Source organism: Elephantulus edwardii, unplaced genomic scaffold (assembly GCF_000299155.1).
Source record: "Elephantulus edwardii isolate Elephantulus edwardi_28Jun2011 unplaced genomic scaffold, EleEdw1.0 scaffold00269, whole genome shotgun sequence".
Taxonomy (NCBI): domain Eukaryota; kingdom Metazoa; phylum Chordata; class Mammalia; order Macroscelidea; family Macroscelididae; genus Elephantulus; species Elephantulus edwardii.
This window is the reverse complement of record NW_006400019.1, coordinates 1,133,815-1,155,055: the sequence shown is the minus strand read 5'-3', so window position 1 is coordinate 1,155,055 and position 21,241 is coordinate 1,133,815. Positions and strand designations below refer to the sequence as shown.

At 61.7% G+C, this 21,241-nt stretch overlaps 1 protein-coding gene across 5 annotated transcripts; it reads left to right on the top strand.

Moving 5' to 3' along the window:
- The first annotated feature begins 834 nt into the window (after nt 1-834).
- Nucleotides 835-19,855, top strand: FLNA (filamin A, alpha). Of its 5 annotated transcripts, XM_006899922.1 has the most exons (47): nt 850-1,222; nt 3,515-3,763; nt 3,870-3,967; nt 4,046-4,193; nt 4,674-4,792; nt 4,877-4,954; nt 5,038-5,200; nt 5,287-5,487; nt 5,931-6,068; nt 6,154-6,277; nt 6,407-6,543; nt 6,628-6,821; nt 6,901-7,014; nt 7,117-7,260; nt 8,257-8,380; nt 8,468-8,628; nt 8,702-8,792; nt 8,881-9,050; nt 9,161-9,278; nt 9,365-9,627; nt 9,753-10,350; nt 10,452-10,625; nt 10,705-10,867; nt 10,967-11,127; nt 11,208-11,378; nt 11,693-11,816; nt 11,904-12,060; nt 12,311-12,500; nt 12,642-12,665; nt 14,190-14,437; nt 14,518-14,613; nt 14,725-14,827; nt 14,914-15,054; nt 15,131-15,259; nt 15,646-15,819; nt 15,926-16,087; nt 16,176-16,379; nt 16,457-16,609; nt 16,724-16,846; nt 16,927-17,193; nt 17,288-17,425; nt 17,534-17,649; nt 18,102-18,234; nt 18,663-18,839; nt 18,953-19,171; nt 19,254-19,457; nt 19,668-19,855. In XM_006899922.1, exons 1-47 carry the CDS (start codon nt 850-852, stop codon nt 19,853-19,855), a joined length of 7,944 nt encoding a protein of 2,647 aa, XP_006899984.1. The 5 variants fall into 5 exon arrangements, with proteins under 5 accessions (XP_006899986.1, XP_006899984.1, XP_006899987.1 ...); XM_006899924.1 differs by lacking the exon at nt 12,642-12,665 and having other exon boundaries at nt 835-1,222; XM_006899925.1 differs by lacking the exons at nt 12,642-12,665; nt 14,518-14,613 and having other exon boundaries at nt 928-1,222.
- Nucleotides 19,856-21,241: the final 1,386 nt, after the last annotated feature.

The window sequence follows — 21,241 nt, the reverse complement described above, 5'->3', positions numbered from 1 at the left end:
CCGGTGGCAGAGGTGGGCATCACACCTCATTCTTTGCCAGTGCCCATGGGCATGCTTGGCCCCTTGGAGGGCTGGCTGGGAGCTCCAGGATTGGAGAGTGGTTTCCGGCGGCTTCTTGGCCCAATGCCCCGCTTCCTTTCCAGGCAGGAGGGCAGTGGACAAGGGGCCGTGGGCAGCGGGCAGCATGGGTTAGGAGGCAAGGGGCCTGGAGCAGGGGTGGCCAGGCTGCTGTAGGCTGGGCCCCTGCGCGGCCGTCGTTCTCCAGTGCTCTCCATGGAAGGAGAGCCTGGCCCTGGAAGGCGCTGCTCAAGTGTCTGCTTAGAAGACTCAGGCCCCTTACTGGGGACCCGGAGAGAGGGCAGCGACCAAGTGGACATTCCAAGCACTTCGGCCTCCAGGAGCGTGCACGGCCCCAGCCGGGACCAGGGATGGAAAGTCCTGTGTATGGCGCGGACACTGAGGGCATTCCGTCCGTGCTGGCCTGATGTCGCTCAGCTTTTCCTGGCTTGTTGGCACTGGGCACGTTTTCCATGGCGCGAGGGACCCTCTTGAAGTCGGGGTCCGGTAGCCACAACTAATAAGACCAAGCGGGCGGGGGTCGCTGAGGTGCATTAGGACTGGAGGGGCGGGACGGGCGCGGTCCGGAAAGTCCCACCCCACGTCCCCGCCCTGTTGGAGACCCGCCCCCTAGACTCCGCCCTCCACCCGCATTTAAAGGGCTCATTCTCTCCGCAGCCCAACTTCTTCTCTCTGTCCCGGCCTGCGCGCGCCTGAGTGCCTGCGACTTTAATTAAAGGGCCGTCCCCTCGCCCAAGCTCCAGCACCGCCCCCGGCTCCTCGCGCCTCAAAATGAGTAGCTCGCACTCTCGAACCGGCCAGAGCGCGGCGGGCGCGGCTCTGGGCGGAGGGCCTGACACCCGAGACTCGGAGATGCCGGCTACTGAGAAGGACCTAGCGGAGGACGCTCCATGGAAGAAGATCCAGCAGAATACGTTCACGCGCTGGTGCAACGAGCACCTCAAGTGCGTGAGCAAGCGCATCGCTAACCTGCAGACGGACCTGAGCGATGGGCTGCGGCTCATCGCGCTGCTCGAGGTGCTCAGCCAGAAGAAGATGCACCGCAAGCACAACCAGCGGCCCACCTTCCGCCAGATGCAGCTCGAGAACGTGTCTGTGGCACTCGAGTTCCTCGACCGGGAAAGCATCAAGCTCGTGTCCATTGGTGAGAACTCTGCGCGCCGTCACCCCCGCCCCGTGTCTGCCGGCCGCCCTGCGCCCCGCTCCCGCCTCAGAACAAAGGCGCTGCAGCCGCAGCCCGCTCGACGGGGTGCGCGCCGCCCCCTGGCCCGCTCCCAGGCTGAGCTCACATCCTCCGCAGGCCGCGCCCGCCGCCGCCGCGCGTCGGTGGGAGAGGGCTGGGGGTGGGGGGCGCCCCTGCCTTCCCAGAGCCGGCCATGCTACGCCCATTGTCTAGGTCTCGCGCCTTTTCTGGTGTGCAAGTTAGGACCCTCTTTTGGAGCTAAGGCCAAGTCCCAGGTTAAGTCGCACCCAGGGAATTTGGGGGCCAAAGGGGTCCAGCGCCCGCTAAAGAGCGCCAGCAATGAGAATGGGCCTCTAGCCCACTCTGGCACCAAGAGGCTCTTCTTGGGCCCAACGTGCACCCAGAAGGCAGGAGTCACTCGGAGGAACTAGACTGGCGGCTTTGGGCTGAGCGCCAGCCTGTTCCTGTCACTAGGCTCAGGCCACTGAAGCATCCTCTCGATGGGAGGACAGCAGGACGGGGCGGGAGCAAGGGATGGGGCTGCATTCCTTCTGGAGAGAAAGGCTTGGCCGGGCCCCTGGCTGCCCAGCGCAGCCCTCCTGTGCCCCCGCCACACGGAGGACAGGTTCTAAGGGTGCCAGCTAGTTCTGCAAAGTGTCGAGGTCCACCCCCCGACCCCCAGGCCTGCCTCAGTCTAGCCAAGCTGAGTCATCTCTGCGTCCTGGGGAGGGGGGCAACCGGATGTGGGGAGGCAGGCGGACCACACCCCAGTCCTGGAGGGGGTCTCCTCCTCTCTTTGCCCTCCCCCCTCCCTCTGAGCTGGCTGGAGCGGGCCTGCTTCCCAGGGCTTTGCCATATAAGGCAAAAAAATGTTGGAAAGCTGCAGTGATTAGGGGAGGGCGGGGTGGGGAGGGGGTGGGAAGGGGCGGGCCGTCCAGCCAGGCGCGCTCCAGCCCTGGCCCTACCCCGTTTCTCCTTCCAGGGGAAGGGGGCAGCAGAGGCTGGCTTAATATGGCTCAGTGGGATGGGCAGGATGTGGAACCCCGGCCTCGCTAGGACCTGGACCCCCTAGCCTGGTCTACCGCCCACCACTTGCAGCTTAGAGACAGCAGCCCTAGCAGGGAAAGGACAGTCTCAGGGCAGATGCGTTCTGGCCCTTCTGCTGGGACCTGACTGCTTCTCACCTGCCCCTGCCCCTCAGCGGGTGCAGCAGAACCGCACTTTCTTGGCGGTCGGCGTTTGGGCTCCAGAGGGGATCCCAAAGCTGAGCGCCTACAAGGCCCACCCACCAGTGCTCACCACTCAGCCCTTGGAGAGAGAATTCCTCTCTGCCTGATGGCACTTCCCAACAGACGGGGGCCAGAGACAGGGCTCCAGGGTGGGGCGAGCGGTAGCCCTGGTGACAGGGGTGCAAGGTGCCCGCCCAGGGTGGAGGAGGCAGCGCCCTAACCACTTCCCCTGTGGTGAGCAGGGCATGGCCCTGCAACCCGTTAGTTGGCGAGGGGGGCCGGTAGGCAGGGCCATCTGGGCTCTGCTGAGCCTGCAAGATGCGGGGAGCCCTGCCTCTGGCCTGCTGAGCAGAACCCCCTCGTGGGCCCCCAAGCCTACTGGGCCCTCCTCCCCTCCAGCCTGGGAGGCCCCAGTGAGTCAGGCCCAAGCCGCCCACCCGCTGGCTCCTGGCCCCAGGCCCCTCCCCTGCGTGGCCTGCAGCACCTCCTCCTGCTGTCTGCTCAGCTCTGCAGAGGGAAGGAGGGACGAGGGCAGGAGGCCCCACATCTCTGCACCCCAGTGGTCCTTGCCCAACCTTGAGCCTTTCTTTGGCCCTGTTCCAAGCTGCAATGGGGTTTCCCAACCTCCTCTCCAGCCTCCTTCCTCTTCCCCTCCCCCAGCCCTCCTGCCAGCACAGGGACAGGGGATGCAGGTCCCTGAAGATGGACACTGTGAAGGCACCCATCATCCCTGCCTCCCCACACCACTACCTTCAGTCCCTTACTCTCTGGAGCCCAACCTCACTGGACCCTCCTTGGGAATGCCTGCCCTTCCCCAGGCACCCACGTGCCTCTGATTGCACCATACTGTCATGCTGTCTGCCCTCCCCTGCAGGACATTCCCCCACCCACCCAGGCTCTGGGCAAACTGGCTGATCCACACCCCACTTCCCACTGGGTGGCACTCCCTCCTCCCTGGACGCCTACATCTGGGGGCTGCCTGCACCCAGCCCCTGCCTGGGACTGTCACTCCTGTCCCTCACAGACAGTAAAGCCATCGTGGACGGGAACCTGAAGCTGATCCTGGGCCTCATCTGGACTCTGATCCTGCACTACTCCATCTCCATGCCCATGTGGGACGAGGAGGAGGACGAGGAGGCCAAGAAGCAGACACCCAAGCAGAGGCTCCTGGGCTGGATCCAGAACAAGCTGCCACAGCTGCCCATCACCAACTTCAGTCGGGATTGGCAGAGCGGCCGTGCCCTGGGCGCCCTGGTGGATAGCTGTGCCCCTGGTGAGGCCGGGTCATGCTCTGCAGTGGCTGCTGGGCCAGGGCCAGGGGATGGTTCGTTCTTTGAGGTCCTAGGGTACGTGGACTCACAGCTCTCTCCTCCCTGCAGGCCTGTGTCCTGACTGGGACTCCTGGGACGCTAGCAAGCCCGTGAACAATGCAAGGGAGGCCATGCAGCAGGCCGATGACTGGCTGGGCATCCCTCAGGTCCGTGTGAGCCTAGTCAAAGTCATGTTGCAGTAGGCACCAAGGTAGAGGCTCAATGGCTTTTGTCTCCTGTGGCAGGTGATCACGCCTGAAGAGATCGTGGACCCCAATGTAGATGAGCACTCTGTCATGACCTACTTGTCCCAGTTTCCCAAGGCCAAGTTGAAACCGGGGGCACCCCTGCGACCCAAATTGAACCCAAAGAAGGCCAGGGCTTATGGGCCAGGTGAGTGGGCTGGACCAGCACCCTCAAATCTGGGAGGTGAGGGCAGCTTTAGAGCGTGTGACACCTCCTTGAGAAGCTAATTCATAGCTTTGGTCAGACAAGAACATGCTAAAGAGTTCCCAAAGTCCTGTAAACCCGAGGCCGAATTAATCTCGGCAAGTAGAACCAGCAGATGCTCTGGTCAGCATTGATCGGCAAGGCCCAGGGGGCGGGGTGCTGTAGGGACACGAGCTCAGGAGGATACAGAGGGTTGGACAAGCAGAGACTTGGAGCTGAGTGTTCGAGCAGACAAGCACAGGCCTGCCCCAGCAGCAAGAGCACAGCTGGGTCCCTGAGACGTGCTCTGTGCCCTGGGGTTGACGCTAGATGAATTTGCTGTGAGGCTGGAAGCGAGTAGGGTGGGGTGCAGCACTCAGGAAGAGGGACAAAACTGTGCCCTTGCCCCTTCATGGACCACCTGCACTACTCCTTTCCCCATAGGCATTGAGCCTACGGGCAATATGGTGAAGAAGCGTGCTGAATTCACTGTGGAGACACGGAGTGCTGGCCAGGGTGAGGTCCTCGTGTACGTGGAGGACCCTGCAGGGCACCAGGAGGAGGTGAGGGTGCCAGCTTGTGGGGAGGGCGCTGCAGGTCTCCTGGGCTGGGCAGCTCTTTACAGAGACTCCGGGCTCTCCTCACAGGCAAAGGTGACAGCCAACAATGACAAGAACCGTACTTTCTCTGTCTGGTATGTCCCTGAGGTGACAGGGACCCATAAGGTAAGCCCTCAGCCCGCTGGGAGGCTCAGCACCGTTGCAGGGTCTCCTGGCCTGGCCCTCACAGCTGCCTGTCCTGGGAACAGGTCACGGTGCTCTTTGCTGGCCAGCACATTGCCAAGAGCCCCTTTGAGGTGTATGTGGACAAGTCACAGGGTGATGCCAGCAAAGTGACTGCCCAGGGCCCTGGCCTGGAGCCCACTGGCAACATTGCCAACAAGACCACCTACTTCGAGATCTTCACAGCAGGTGTGCAGGCTGGCAGAAGTTGGGGGAATTGTGCCGAGCCTGGAGTGGCCAGCTCACCCCACAGCTGAACTGGCGATCTCTCTCAGGTGCGGGCACAGGCGAGGTGGGCGTTGTCATCCAAGACCCTACTGGGCAGAAGGGCACCGTGGAGCCTCAGCTGGAGGCCCGGGCAGACAGCACGTACCGCTGCAGCTACCAGCCTACCATGGAGGGTGTCCACACGATCTACCTCACCTTTGCTGGCGTGCCTGTCCCTCGCAGTCCCTACACGGTCACAGTTGGCCAAGGTAGGCTGGCCCAGGCCTCCCTGGCTGCTCCTCTGGGCATCTGGCCTGAGGCCAGGCGACGGCCAGCCCTGGCAGCCTGACACCTGCACTCCCACTGTCCTCCTCCTCTCGCCCGCTGGCGCTCTTTCTTTCCTCTCCACGCTTTGGTCTTCGGAAGGGCTTGTTCCAGCTGGCTGGAGCCTGCTGCTGCTCTCTGCTCTGCTCTACCTGCAGGGTCACCGGTACTTGGTTCTGTCTTCTCGAGGCGGGAGGGCCGGGCTGGTGCTCGGGGAAGGAGGCCCCCCCCTTCGCGGCCTGGGCAACGGGGCCCAGAGTCCCATTCATTCCACTTCCTTCTTGCACGTCCCTCACCTGTGTGTCCGACTCTGACCCCACCCTGAGGGAGAGGTAGGAGGGCTGTCAGCCCATCTGCCTGGCAGCTTAGCTGGCATCTGTGCCCACAGCCTGTAACCCTGGTGCGTGCCGGGCTGTTGGCCGAGGGCTGCAGCCCAAAGGTGTCCGGGTGAAGGAGACTGCAGACTTCAAAGTGCACACGAAGGGTGCAGGCAGTGGGGAACTGAAGGTCACCATCAAGGGTCCTAGTAAGTTGGGGCAGCCCGAGCAGCTCAGGGAGTGGGGTGGGCACTGTTACCTGGAGCTCAGCCCAGGTCTCCTCTTTGCCCACAGAGGGTGAAGAACGAGTGAAGCAGAAGGACCTGGGTGATGGCGTCTATGGCTTTGAGTATTACCCCACGGTCCCTGGCACCTACACCGTCACCATCACCTGGGGCGGCCAGAACATTGCTCGCAGGTGAGGGGCAGGCTCCAGCGAGTTCGTCTCCTTCCTCCTGTTATCTTTCCCCTCTGAATGACAGGGCCCTGAGCCTTCCAGGAGGGTGGTCCCTGGGTGCAGCCTTCCTCAATTGTGTGCCCTTTCCAGCCCCTTCGAGGTGAAAGTGGGCACTGAGTGTGGCAACCAGAAGGTACGGGCCTGGGGCCCTGGGCTGGAAGGAGGCGTCGTGGGCAAGTCGGCAGACTTCGTGGTGGAGGCCATTGGCGATGACGTGGGCACCCTCGGTGAGCTGGGCTCTCTCAGGGAGGTACAGGGACTCCTGCCTGCCATGGGGCTCCAGGCACTGATGGAGCTGGGGGCCTCTGCAGGCTTCTCGGTGGAAGGCCCTTCCCAGGCTAAGATCGAGTGTGATGATAAGGGTGATGGCTCCTGTGATGTTCGGTACTGGCCCCAGGAGGCTGGCGAATACGCGGTGCACGTGCTCTGTAACAGCGAGGACATCCGTCTGAGCCCCTTTATGGCGGACATCCGTGAGGCCCCCCAGGACTTCCACCCTGACAGGGTGAGTGCACAAGGCTGCCCAGTCAGCCAGGCTCCTCTGTTCCTCATCCCCAACCTAAGACCCTGCTGGTCCTTACTAGGTAAAGGCCCGAGGGCCTGGGTTGGAGAAGACAGGTGTGGCGGTCAACAAGCCAGCAGAGTTCACGGTGGATGCCAAACTTGGGGGGAAGGCTCCCCTCAAGGTCCAAGTGCAGGTGGGGAGCCCTCCAGGGAGGCAGAGGGATGGGAACCTGAGCCTTCCAGGCCTGGGTCACTGACAAATCGGGCTGTTCCCTTCCCCATCCCCGCCTTCCCAGGACAACGAGGGCTGCCCTGTGGAGGCCACAGTCAAGGACAACGGCAACGGGACCTACAGCTGCACCTATGTGCCCAGGAAGCCAGTGAAGCACACAGCCATGGTGTCCTGGGGGGGTGTCAGCATCCCCAACAGCCCCTTCCGGGTGAGCTGGCTCTTGAGGGCCTTGGAGAAGCCTTTCCCCAGATCCCCGTGGCCTCCTCATTGCTCCCTTTTCTTTTTTAAGAGGTTTACCAAGGTGTAATTCATGTAGCGTGCGGGTCACCCGTTTAAGGTGTACGCTTTAGTACGTAAGCATCTTGACAGTGCTCTTGCCGTTACCAGTATCCGTTCCAAAGCACGTATAGCAAAGCCTCACGCCCGTTCCCCTTCCTGGCTCCTGGCACCATGAGTCTGCCTCCATGAGTCTTCCCTAAGTGGGGTTGTTCACGTGTGCCTCTGTCTGACTTCCTCAACCAAGCATGTTTTTAAGGTCCGTTCCTGTGAGAAAAGACATCGGTATTGCGTGAATGGCTGCTTTCGTTCTCCAGGGTCTGTAACCAGGAGACTTGCTGGGTCACACATAGTTCTGGGTTGGTTTTTCCCCACTGTGGCTGCACCATGTTCCAGTAACAGTACAGTAGGATGGCAGTTTCTCTGCATCTGTTCCAGTACTTGTGGTTGTGTACCGCAGAGTTGGAACCAACCCATAGCTGACTCTCCAGTGGGTTCTCAGAGGAAGTTAATCTAATTGCCTGGGCGGGAGCTTGCACATCCTTCTCCCACTGAGCAGCTGGTGCCCTTGAACTGTGTGCCTTCGAGATTGCAGTGTAACTTCTTGCCACTAGGCCACCAGAGCTCCCTTGCCAGTACTTAGTGCCTTCCATTTTTCTTCTAAGGGGATCCTTGGGCCATACAAGGGGTTGGCATGCCTGAATGCTAACCACAAGGTTAGCAGGTAGAGTTTGCTCAGGGGTGCCTTGGAATAAAGGGCTGGTGAGCTGATAAAAGGCCCTGTGTGGTTGCTCTGCACGGGGGACGCATGGCAGCTGGTTTGGGGTTTTCTTCTGGGGGTGTGAGTTCTCCCGTGTGACTTGCACCTGGTGGAGCGTGCCTGACTGCTGCTTCGGGCTGCTTACATCCTCACCCGCATGCTCCACAGGTCAATGTCGGAGCTGGCAGTCACCCCAACAAGGTGAAGGTTTATGGACCTGGGGTGGCCAAGACGGGGCTCAAGGCACACGAGCCCACCTACTTCACAGTAGACTGCACAGAAGCGGGACAAGGTAGGAGAAGCTGCAGGCAGGTGGGCAGGCAGGTGGACTGCAGGCAGAGCAGCTCTGGTGACCAGCCTCCACCTCTGACCGCCTCAGGAGACGTCAGTATTGGCATCAAGTGTGCCCCTGGCGTGGTGGGCCCGGCTGAGGCTGACATCGACTTTGATATCATCCGCAATGACAATGACACCTTCACAGTCAAGTATACGCCCCGTGGGGCTGGCAGCTACACCATCATGGTCCTCTTTGCTGACCAGGTGAGTGCCCTTGGGCTCAGCCCTCCCAGCCCAAGGCCTGCCCCTCTCACCTTGTTGCTCCCTCCTCCTGCAGGCCACGCCCACGAGCCCCATCAGGGTCCGAGTGGAGCCCTCCCACGATGCCAGCAAGGTGAAGGCAGAGGGTCCCGGTCTCAGTCGCACTGGTGAGCATGTCCCCCAGCTCCCACAGAGTTCAGAGACCTGAGGCCTGGGTGATGGACGTGCTTTTACACGGTGGCTCCATCTTTTTAGGAGTTGAGCTTGGCAAACCCACTCACTTCACGGTCAATGCCAAGGCCGCAGGGAAGGGCAAACTAGATGTCCAGTTCTCAGGCCTGACCAAAGGGGATGCAGCCCAGGACGTGGACATTGTAGATCACCATGACGGCACATACACGGTCAAGTACACACCCACACAGCAGGTAGCTGTCCTGGCTCCTGAGGCCGTCCCTCTGCTTTGCCCATGGGGCCCAGCCAAGTGACAGGGGGCCAAGTTGCGTCATCACCTGTTCTCTCCTTTGCACCTCCTCAGGGTCCAGTGGGTGTCAATGTCAGCTATGGAGGGGACCCCATCCCCAAGAGCCCTTTCTCTGTGGGGGTGTCCCCCAGCCTGGACCTCAGCAAGATCAAGGTGTCTGGCCTTGGAGAGAGTAAGTCATTGCAGCGGTGGCCAGGGTCTGACCCCAGGCGTGGCTTGCCCTTGAGGTTCACTCTTCCTTCTTTCTTCCTGCAACAGAAGTGGATGTCGGCAAAGACCAGGAGTTCAGTGTCAAGTCAAAGGGGGCTGGTGGCCAAGGCAAAGTGGCTTCCAAGATCATGGGCCCCTCGGGAGCCATGGTGCCCTGCAAGGTGGAGCCTGGCCTTGGGGCTGACACCAGCGTGGTACGCTTTGTGCCCAGAGAAGAGGGGCCCTATGAGGTGGAAGTGACCTATGATGGTGTGCCCGTGCCTGGCAGCCCTTTCCCACTGGATGCCGTTTCTCCCACCAAGCCTAGCAAGGTAACCTGTTGCCTCCAGATTGTCCCTGCCCCTCTCCCCTGCTGCAGCCCAGGTCAGGGGATGGGCTGAAGTAGGGGAAAGGCTTAACCTTGGCGCCCGGCCCTTTCTCTCCCGCCTGCCCGCAGGTCAAGGCCTTTGGGCCAGGCTTGCAGGGGGGCAATGCAGGCTCCCCTGCTTGCTTCACCATCGACACCAAGGGGGCAGGCACTGGTGGGCTGGGCCTGACTGTGGAGGGGCCCTGTGAGGCCCAGCTCGAGTGCCTGGACAATGGAGACGGCACGTGCTCTGTGTCCTATGTGCCCGCCGAGCCTGGCGACTACAACATCAACATCCTCTTTGCCGACACCCACATCCCCGGTTCCCCATTCAAGGCCCATGTGGTACCCTGCTTTGATGCCTCCAAGGTCAAGTGCTCGGGCCCTGGGCTTGAGCGGGCCACTGCTGGCGAGGTGGGCCAGTTCCACGTGGACTGCTCGAGCGCGGGCAGTGCGGAGCTGACCATCGAGATCCGGTCAGAGGCAGGGCTGCCGGCCGAAGTGTACATCCAGGACCATGGCGACGGCACGCACACCATCACCTACATCCCGCTCTGCCCGGGGGCCTACACCGTCACAATCAAGTACGGTGGCCAGCCAGTGCCCAACTTCCCCAGCAAGCTGCAGGTGGAGCCTGCCGTGGACACCTCTGGAGTGCAGTGCTACGGGCCTGGCATTGAGGGCCAAGGTGAGCGGCTCTGCCGGGGCTCGACAGAGAAGGGGCTGGCTGCCTGAGGCCGCTGCCAGTGGCCCCAGAACCCCATGCCTTGATCCCCGTGCTCACGGCAGGTGTGTTCCGTGAGGCCACTACCGAGTTCAGCGTGGATGCCCGCGCTCTGACCCAGACCGGAGGGCCACACGTGAAGGCGCGTGTTGCCAACCCCTCGGGGAACCTCACAGAGACCTTCGTGCAGGACTGTGGCGACGGCACGTACAAGGTTGAGTACACGCCCTACGAGGATGGTAAGTGCTGTACTCTCCAGGCCCTGGGCGCGCAGGTGGGGTGTGCCTAGCTCCGGCTCACTGGCGGCCCCGTCCACAGGCCTGCACTCTGTTGATGTTACCTACGCTGGTAGCCCCGTGCCTAGTAGCCCCTTCCAGGTCCCTGTGACTGAGGGCTGCGATCCCTCTCGAGTACGGGTTCATGGACCGGGCATCCAGAGTGGAACCACCAACAAACCCAACAAGTTTACCGTGGAGACTCGGTGAGGCAGCCAGCCTGCACGGTGGTGGTGGCGGTGCCTGCAGTGTATGTGGTGGGGGTCTTGGGGCCTGCGGGGACTGACCGCTGTGTGTTTCCGCAGGGGAGCAGGCACAGGGGGCCTGGGCCTGGCTGTAGAGGGTCCCTCCGAGGCCAAGATGTCCTGTATGGACAACAAGGATGGCAGCTGCTCGGTTGAGTATGTTCCCTATGAACCTGGCACCTACAGCCTCAATGTCACCTATGGTGGTCACCAAGTGCCAGGTGAGACACCCGGCCTGTGGCCGTCTGGGTCCCCTCATTGGCCTATACCATCTCACGGTGCTATGGCCTCTTCCCCATAGGCAGTCCATTCAAGGTCCCTGTGCATGACGTGACTGACGCTTCCAAGGTGAAGTGCTCAGGTCCTGGCCTGAGCCCAGGGCTGGTACGTGCCAACCTCCCTCAGTCCTTCCAGGTGGACACCAGCAAGGCGGGTGTGGCCCCGCTACAGGTCAAGGTGCAGGGGCCCAAAGGTAAGCGCTCGGGACCCGGGAGGAACACATCCTCCCCTCGAAAGCCTGTTGAGGCCTGGTCCCTAAGGAGGGGGGCCAGTGGGAAGAGGAGCCAGGATGGAAGCTTATGCAGGAGAGAGAAGTATGGGGCTGAAGCCATTGGTTGGTAGGACAGACTGGAGTGGGCCCCTAGGCCAATCCGCAGGGGGCAGAGGCAAGTGGCCAGCAGGTCACGAGGTCTGGGTGCCGGAATGCTGACCATGTCCCAGGGGCTGGGGTGAGGGCGGAGGGCTCTGGGGGCCGCACTGAGGCCCTGTGCTCTGGGACTGCCCCAGGCCTTGTGGAGCCGGTGGACGTGGTGGATAATGCTGATGGCACCCAGACTGTCAACTACGTACCCAGCCGAGAGGGACCATACAGCATCTCTGTGCTTTATGGGGATGAGGAGGTGCCACGGAGGTGAGGTGCTGAGCCCTCCGCCTGTGGGGAGGGGCCCGGCTGGGTGTCACACGCCCTCTGAGTGATCCCAACACCCTCACCCAACAGCCCCTTCAAGGTCAAAGTGCTGCCCACACATGATGCCAGCAAGGTGAAGGCCAGTGGTCCTGGGCTCAACACAACTGGCGTGCCAGCCAGTTTGCCTGTGGAGTTCACTATCGATGCCAAGGATGCTGGAGAGGGGCTGCTGGCCGTGCAGATAACGGTGAGCCATCTTTACTTCTGGGCAGCCTGCCACAGGGTGGGCCTCCCCGAGAAGGGTGCTGACAGGTACATCCTGTGACCTTGTGTGAGCAGCACACAGCCCGTGTGCCCACCTGTAACCGCTCACGGGGTGGGCTTGAGGCCTGAGCTCTCAGAGCCCGCAGGTGGTCCTTCCTGGGGCCTGTCTGGAGCAGGCTAGGCTGGCCCCCAAAACTTGGGCCAACTGCTGCCCTTGTGCTGTGGCACGGCAGGACCCTGAGGGCAAGCCCAAGAAGACGCACATCCAGGACAACCAGGACGGCACGTACACGGTCGCCTATGTGCCTGACGTGACGGGCCGCTACACCATCCTCATCAAGTACGGCGGCGACGAGATCCCCTTCTCTCCTTACCGCGTGCGGGCCGTGCCCACGGGTGATGCCAGCAAGTGCACGGTCACAGGTGAACGAGGCCCCTGCGGGTCGGCACGGGGCTGGGGTGCGCCTGTGTGCCAGGGCTCGCTGCTTGGGGCGGCGTGTGGGAGTGGGGCGGCCCCTTGAGTGACTCACTTGACCTTCCTTGCTCTCTGCCCTCTCACCTCAGTGTCAATCGGAGGTCACGGGCTAGGTAAGCTGCTTGCTGGGGCCACTCCCTATGCCCCTCCTGCCCATTCTGTGCTGCCCCCAGACAGTTCCAGCCACAGCCTCCGTAGGGCCGGCCGGGGGGCGGGCCGAGGCTAGGGCCCAGGGAGGCCTCTGGAGCTGAGCATGAGCTGCTCGGACCACCCCCTCAGGGCCTCCTCGGCCCTGTCTCAGGACTCAGGTTGCAGCCGGGAGCTTTCGCGGTGAGGTGGATAGGACACTCCTCCTGGGAGTGCTGGGGTCTGGGGATCTTGGCACCCTGGGCAATCACCCGGGGTGGGCAGCAAGCCCTTGCCCTTGTTTCCTCTGTGGGCTGAGGGAACCCTGGCCAGATCCGCAGACCCCTGCCTCCCCCTAGCCCCGTGGCTGTGCATGGTACCGTCGAACTGCTGGCCTCGGTGCTTGGGCGGGCAGCATGGCGGGGGCCAGCCCAGCCTTGGAGCCCCAAAGTGCACCCGTTGGCTGCCCTCCCCCTCCCTTTCTGCAGTGACGTTATCCAGGTAGTCTCTGAATGGACAGGGGCTCTGTCAGCCAAGGCCACTGAGGGAGCCTAGCATGACCATGGGTCTGGGTTAGGAGGTGGCTTGGGTTTGTAGAGCCTCCACGGGAGCTGGGGGCCTTGGAGGCCAGGGGCAGAGTTGAGTCTTGGGTTCAGAGAGTGGCCTCAGTTTCCCCGGATGCTGTGTGAAGGATGGAGGGTGGCTGGGGGTTTCAGTAGCATTCAGGTTCATAAAGCTAGGTCAACTCTCAACTCTCATGGGCTTCAACTTGGAGGACAGAGTGGCTGAGGCTGCCTGAGGCTGGGGTTGGGGCCACCTTGAGGTCAGGGTGGAAGTCACTAGGGAGATGTAGGTCCAGCACAGGGTTAAGTGGCTGGTGGCTGGGTCAGCCAGGAGAGGGGCCTCGGAAGTGGAAGTGAGTGGGCAGAAGGAGCCCCCAGCTGGTGGCCAGGGAGGCCCCCAGAATCTCCAGTTCCTAACGTCACTGTCCCTCCCCGTCCTGCCCTGCCCTGCCCTGGTCCCACTGCTGCTCTGCACTGCACTCTTGGGGCTAACCTCGCTGCTCCCGCTGCCCCGCTCCTTGTCCTCGCCGGCTATGATGGGCTGCCTCTGTCCCCCGCTGTATACCTCTCTGGTTGAGCAAGCATTCTCAGTCATCAGGAAACTCCGTTTCACCTTCAGGCCTGGGGCGTGCCACACTCCCATGCTGCAGCAGCACGTGGGCTGGGGCTCAGGGCTCAGGTGCTGGCCAAGGTGGTGATGTGGGCCTCTGTACTCTTCCTCTTTCCTTCCTGGCACTGGGTGCCACCTCTCGGGCCTCTCCCCTCAGGGACAGTGCTCACCCCAAGAAGGGCTCCTTGGCTGGAGGTGGCTCAGGAGAACGTTTCCTGCCTTCTGAGAAGCTTGGAGGGCGGGGATGGGTGGCCTAGCCATGCTGGGGCGGTGTGGAGAGCCACTGGGCACCTGCTTGACAACCAACCTCCCGTTGGGGACACGCCCTGCCCCCCCAGGTGCTGGCATTGGCCCCACCATCCAGATTGGAGAGGAGACGGTGGTCACAGTGGACACTAAGGCAGCGGGCAAGGGCAAGGTGACCTGCACGGTGTGCACGCCGGACGGCTCGGAGGCAGACGTGGATGTGGTGGAGAACTCAGATGGCACCTTTGACATCTTCTATACGGCGCCACAACCTGGCAAATACGTCATCTGCGTGCGCTTCGGCGGCGAGCATGTCCCCAATAGCCCCTTTCAAGTGACGGTGAGGAGCAGGTGGGTCGTGGGGCTCCCGGCAGACCCTGGGAGGCAGCAAGGCTCCAGCTGTCACACTTTGCCCCGTAGGCTCTGGCTGGTGAGCAGCCCACGGCACCGGCCACCTTGCGGCAGCAGCAACTGACCCCACCATACACCTACGCCCAGGGTGGTCAGCCAACTTGGGTAGGCACTGCTTCCTTCTGGCCCTCTGTCATCTCCCCTCCTCATGGACCCAGCCCCCCAGAGGACACGTGAAGGCTGGCACTCAGGTCACCTAGTGTGTCTCTACCACAGGCTCCAGAGCGACCTCTGGTAGGAGTCAATGGGCTGGATGTGACCAGCCTGCGGCCCTTCGACCTGGTCATCCCCTTCACCATCAAGAAGGGCGAGATTACTGGTGAGCAGGGACGAGGGTGGGGGGTGGGCAGCGCTGGGGCCGTGGCTAGTCCCAGCAGGCTGAGCCCCGCCCACTGTTGACCACAGGAGAGGTACGGATGCCCTCAGGCAAGGTCGCCCGGCCCACCATCACAGACAACAAGGATGGCACAGTGACCGTGCGCTACGCCCCCAGCGAGGCTGGTCTGCATGAGATGGACATCCGCTATGACAATATGCACATCCCAGGTGAGCCTGGCCACCAGCCTGGGCCACTCCATGCTGGGGGCAGAGAGCGGAGACCCCCATGTCCGTTTCTTTGTAGGAAGCCCCCTGCAGTTCTACGTGGATTACGTCAACTGCGGCCACGTCACCGCCTACGGACCTGGCCTCAGCCATGGAGTGGTCAACAAGCCTGCCACCTTCACTGTCAACACCAAAGATGCTGGCGAGGGTGAGCAGCAGCCCTGGTCTTGGCCTGTGTGGGAGCTGTGCACACACCACATGTGCCCTAGGATGCCCTCAGCTGGCCGAGGGGGGCTCCGGGAAACATGCCCCACATGGAGATCCCTTTCTCTAAATGAAAAAAGACCAGCCCCGTTACCGCTGCACATGACGGAGTAGAACTGCCCTGTGAGGCCCTGGTAGATTTTCTGGACAGTAACTCACCAAGCTTAGTTTGGGGTTGAAGGAACATTTTGTGCCACCCAAGGACTTCCCTAAAGGGAGGCCCCCACCCCCACCCCAAACGGAGCTTCCCACTGCGAAACTCTCTAAATGGAAGAGTTGTGCCCTGGCCTCTACTCAATACCCAGGGCCCTTCTCCCCGCTTCTCTCCAGGAGGCCTGTCCCTGGCCATCGAGGGCCCCTCCAAAGCTGAGATCAGCTGCACTGACAACCAGGATGGGACGTGCAGTGTCTCCTACCTGCCGGTGCTGCCTGGAGACTACAGCATCCTAGTCAAGTACAACGATCAGCATGTACCAGGCAGCCCGTTCCTGGCCAGAGTCACAGGTAGGTGGTGCTCGGGGGCAGTGCAGAGATGCAGGAGGCTGGGGCACAGACGGTCTCCCTCTAGGGCAGGACTCGCAGTGATGGCTGCCCACCTGCCCCTGCCCAGGCGACGACTCGATGCGCATGTCCCACCTCAAGGTGGGCTCGGCTGCCGACATCCCCATCAACATCTCAGAGACCGACCTCAGCCTGCTGACAGCCACCGTGGTTCCACCCTCAGGCCGGGAGGAGCCCTGTCTGCTGAAGCGCTTGCGCAATGGCCACGTGGGTAAGGCGAACGCTGGCTTTCAGGCTGTGGGCCAGGGCTTCCCGTGCAGGGAGATGCTCATGGCCTGGCCTTTCCTGGCTGTGCCCAGGGATCTCATTCGTGCCCAAGGAGACGGGGGAGCACATGGTGCATGTGAAGAAGAATGGGCAGCACGTGGCCAGCAGCCCCATCCCTGTGATGATCAGCCAGTCGGAGATTGGGGACGCCAGCCGCGTGCGGGTCTCGGGCCAAGGCCTCCGTGAGGGCCACACCTTCGAGCCTGCCGAGTTTATCATTGACACACGGGATGCAGGTAGGCAGGCGCTGCGGCCTGCCGGGTGGGCAGAGCACATGTCGGTGGCCCCTGGTTCAGGCCTTTCTTCCTTGCAGGTTATGGGGGTCTCAGCCTCTCCATTGAAGGCCCCAGCAAAGTGGACATCAATACCGAGGACCTGGAGGATGGCACCTGCAGAGTGACTTACTGCCCCACAGAGCCTGGCAACTATATCATCAACATCAAATTTGCTGACCAGCACGTGCCTGGTGAGTGTGTCTGCGGCGACCCCTCCCCCAACCAGCATGTGCTGCCTGGTGAGTGTACACGGGGTGACACCCTCCCCCCCCCCCGGGGCTGTAACCCTTACGCTCCTCTTGCAGGTAGCCCCTTCTCTGTGAAGGTGACAGGAGAGGGCCGTGTGAAGGAGAGCATCACTCGCAGGCGACGGGCCCCCTCGGTGGCCAATGTTGGCAGCCACTGTGACCTCAGCCTGAAGATCCCTGGTAGGGCCTCTGGAAGCCAAGGGGGCTCCTGAGCACACCTGGCCACAGCTGCCACTCACCACCTCACTCCTTCCCTGCAGAAATTAGCATTCAGGACATGACGGCCCAGGTGACCAGCCCATCGGGCAAGAGCCGTGAGGCTGAGATTGTGGAAGGAGAGAGCCACACCTATTGCATCCGCTTTGTGCCCACGGAGATGGGCACGCACACGGTCAGCGTCAAGTACAAGGGCCAGCACGTGCCTGGAAGCCCTTTCCAGTTCACTGTGGGGCCCCTCGGGGAAGGGGGTGCCCACAAAGTACGTGCTGGGGGCCCTGGCCTGGAGAGGGCCGAAGCAGGGGTGCCAGGTAGGCTGCTGAGTCCCTTAGGTGGGAGGAGAGGAGGAAGGAGGTCTGACCTCCAAGCCCAGAAGCAGCCCTGAGCACATGTGGCCTCCTGCAGCTGAGTTCAGCATCTGGACACGGGAAGCTGGGGCCGGGGGCCTGGCCATCGCTGTGGAGGGCCCCAGCAAGGCCGAGATTTCCTTTGAAGACCGCAAGGACGGCTCCTGTGGTGTTTCCTACGTGGTCCAGGAGCCAGGTATTGGGGGGCTACCCTTGGCATGGGAACTGGCGGATCCTCTTCAGCTGGGCAGACGTAAGGTCCCTGCTGCCCCCTAGTCCAGTCTTCTGTTGTCTCTCTGCCCAGGTGACTATGAGGTCTCGGTCAAGTTCAACGAGGAGCACATCCCCGACAGCCCCTTCATAGTGCCTGTGGCCTCTCCATCTGGTGATGCCCGCCGCCTCACTGTTTCTAGCCTTCAGGTGAGGCACTGAGAGAAACCGCCAGCGCCAGGGCCCCTGCCCCCCAGTGATGCCTGGCCCGACCAGACCAGACCCAGCTCGCTGTTGTTGGCCTCTGCTCTGGTTGGGTTCAGCTCATGCCTGGGGTGGCAGGACTACCCCTGCCTCCCACTTGGGGTTTTTCTCGTGCCTCAAGTCTAAAGGCTTTGAACAGAAGAAGCCTGTGCCAGTTGCGCACCAGGGCTGAGGTCTGAAGAGGGAGAGCCTGCTGTGGTGCCCAGGGTGTGACTGGCGTGGGCTGGGGTGGGGAGCAGGGGTGTGCCTGTGACTTCCTGCCCCTCTTGACTCAGTGGCTCTCCCTCTTTAAACCAAGGTGAACGCCAAATGGGTAAGTGTAGCCCGTTGGGCCTCCTGCCTTCAGAGGCTGTCTCCCCAGCCCTGACCCCATCTAACCCCATCTGCTGTGCTTCCAGGAGTCAGGGCTAAAGGTCAACCAGCCAGCCTCTTTTGCAGTCAGCCTGAACGGGGCTAAGGGGGCAATTGATGCCAAGGTGCACAGCCCCTCAGGTGCCCTCGAGGAGTGCTATGTCACCGAGATTGACCAAGGTGAGGTGCTGTCCCTGCCTCGTCGCCCAGCCATCTGCCCCAGCGGCCTCCTCTGAGAGCAGCCCCAGCCTTAGGAAAGGGTCCAGATGTGGGCCCAAGCCCAGGAAATGGGGACTCGCTGTCAGGTGGGGCAGCCCTGAGATGGGAGGAGCTGACTGGTGAGCCTGCCCCTCTTCGGCCGCAGGACCCGTCTCTGCCCTCCAGTAAACATGCAGGGAGCTTGGCACTCCGGGAGTGTGGCCCTGGGAGTGGTGTGAGGGCCTCTGGGTGGGCGGGGTATGCGTGCCCAGCACAGGGCTCGGGCAAGGCGCAGGAGCCTCAGAGAGTTTGTTGGGTGAGGACAGGGCAAACCAGGCTACTCCTGGGAGCAAGAGTTTGCTGCCAGTGAGAAAAGGTAGACCCAGCCACAGCTGCCCCCTCCTCCTCAGATAAGTATGCTGTGCGCTTCATCCCTCGGGAGAATGGTATCTACCTGATTGATGTCAAGTTCAATGGCACCCACATCCCTGGAAGCCCCTTCAAGATCAGAGTTGGAGAGCCTGGGCATGGAGGAGACCCAGGCCTGGTATCAGCTTATGGAGCAGGCCTGGAAGGCGGCATAACAGGTAGGTGCTCTGTGGGGTCTACAGGAAGCACGGGCAGGTGACAAGGGCCTGTGGCTGAGTTTCCTGCTGCTGGGGTTCGGGGTGGGCCCTGCCTGGACCTCCTCTGTCCACAGGGAGCCCGGCTGAGTTTATCGTGAACACGAGCAATGCAGGAGCAGGTGCCCTGTCAGTGACCATCGATGGCCCCTCCAAGGTAAAGATGGATTGCCAGGAGTGCCCTGAAGGCTACCGTGTCACGTACACACCCATGGCACCTGGCAGCTACCTCATTTCCATCAAGTACGGTGGTCCCTACCACATTGGGGGCAGCCCCTTCAAGGCCAAAGTCACAGGTGAGCTTAGCACTGCGTCCAGAGGCCCAAGCCGTGCCTGGCCCTCGAGTCTCCTCTCAACCTAACCTGCCGTGTTCCACAGGCCCTCGCCTGGTCAGCAACCACAGCCTCCACGAGACCTCGTCCGTGTTTGTGGACTCCCTGACCAAGGCCACCAGTGCTCCCCAGCATAGCACGCCGGGCGCAGGCCCCACAGATGCCAGCAAAGTGGTGGCCAAGGGGCTGGGGCTGAGCAAGGCCTATGCTGGCCAGAAGAGCAGTTTCACAGTGGACTGCAGCAAAGCGGGTGAGTAGCCAGGTACTGCCTTCTGGGGCCACCCCATCCTTTCTAAGGGACACCTCCCCATAGCCAGTCCCCACTCCCCTTGGTGAAGCACCTATGCTGGCCTGGACTGGGGGTTCAAAGGCACCACTCTCGAGGAAGGGATAGGCTCTTGAATGGGAGTGCTAGAAAGGGGTGGTCAGGGCCCAGGACTGAGCGCCCCACCTTGTGCAGGCAACAACATGCTGCTGGTGGGTGTCCACGGCCCGCGGACGCCCTGCGAGGAGATTGTCGTGAAGCACGTGGGCAGCCGGCTCTACAGCGTCTCCTATGTGCTCAAGGACAAAGGGGAGTACACACTGGTGGTCAAGTGGGCTGACGAGCACATCCCAGGCAGCCCCTACCGCGTCACGGTGCCCTGAGCTGGGCGCCCCGCCTGCACGCGCACCCCAGCCCCCTGCGCTCTCACCTGCCCCCCACTGTGGCCACGCGCTTTCACCTGGAAAGAGAAGGGGAGTATTCGGGTGTCTCACCCACCTCCTTTGGTTCCCTCCCCGCCAAGAGAAATAAAGTTCTTTCTGCTTCTGTTAGCCTTTGGCACCCGTCACTTTCTTGGGGTTGGGAGAGGAGGGAGGACTAAGCTCCTCCCTCGGTTCAGACCCATGTGGAGGATACCCCAGAACAAACAGGTTCAGACCATCTCCAAGAGCTGACCTGCCCTGTGGAAGGTCAGGCTGTGGACAAGCAGGAAGCAGCGACACGCCTGCTGGACCCCACAATTGGGCCAAGGAGTGTGAGGGCAGGCACCTGCAGAGGACCGGCCCACTGAGGCCCTTCAAGCCTGGCTGGCTTCTGTGTAATAAACTGTCATGAGGCACCTCAGCTAGCAGGCTCAAAGGGGGTCCCAGTTGCCATCTGTGCCACACCTGCACCCTCCCCTGTAGGGGCCTCGCCCAGAGCCACAACAGCACTTCCAGCACCTAACAGTCCTCCTAGCCCCCTGGGGCTTGCCATCCTTGGTGCCAGATTTTCCCACCATGGCTGCACAGCCTGCCAGGGGCCTCAGAATGAAGGCAACCCCAAACCCTACCAGCTGGAAGGGCAGGGCATCAGGCTCCCTCCACCCAGATGGTAAGGGACCCACTGGCCACGTCCCTTCTGGAGCCTCCCACCCCTCAGAAGGAGCCCTCAGGGTCAGGAGCTAGTCTTCCCCAGTGCCCTGCCATGGCCTCTGCACAGAATGAAGTCACGCTAAGGGGGACGCTGCACTGCTACTCTAGGTAGTGGTGGGGGAAGAGCAGAGTTGACTGGGGTGCCTTACTGCTGCTGTAACAGAGGCATTGCCAACGGGTGGCTTTAACAAGCTCAGATTGTCACAGTTCAGGGTGCTAGCTGAAAGGACCTCTGTGGCCTAGTGGGAAAGGCAGGTGTTTAGAATCCACCAGCTGCTCCCCAGGAGAGAGACAAGGACTGTTCCATGCAATGGACGAGGGCGAGGAAGGCTATTAGTCCTGCGGGAAGAGCCTCATCTTTTTCCAGTCTTGATTCTAGGAGCTCCCATGTAACATGTATCTGAATTCCCCAGGAGTCTGTGCTTCCACATCAGTCCTATTTACCATATATAATTTAAAAAACTGAAAACCACATGTTGTTGTTGTTATGTGCCGTCGAGTCGCCTGCGACTCATAGCGACCCCTATGTATAACAGCCCTAAACTCCACTCTGTCCTGTGCCAATCTCACTGTCTCCGACACTCCCATCCCAATTATCCCAGTCACTGAATCAATCCACCTCATAGAGGGCCTTCC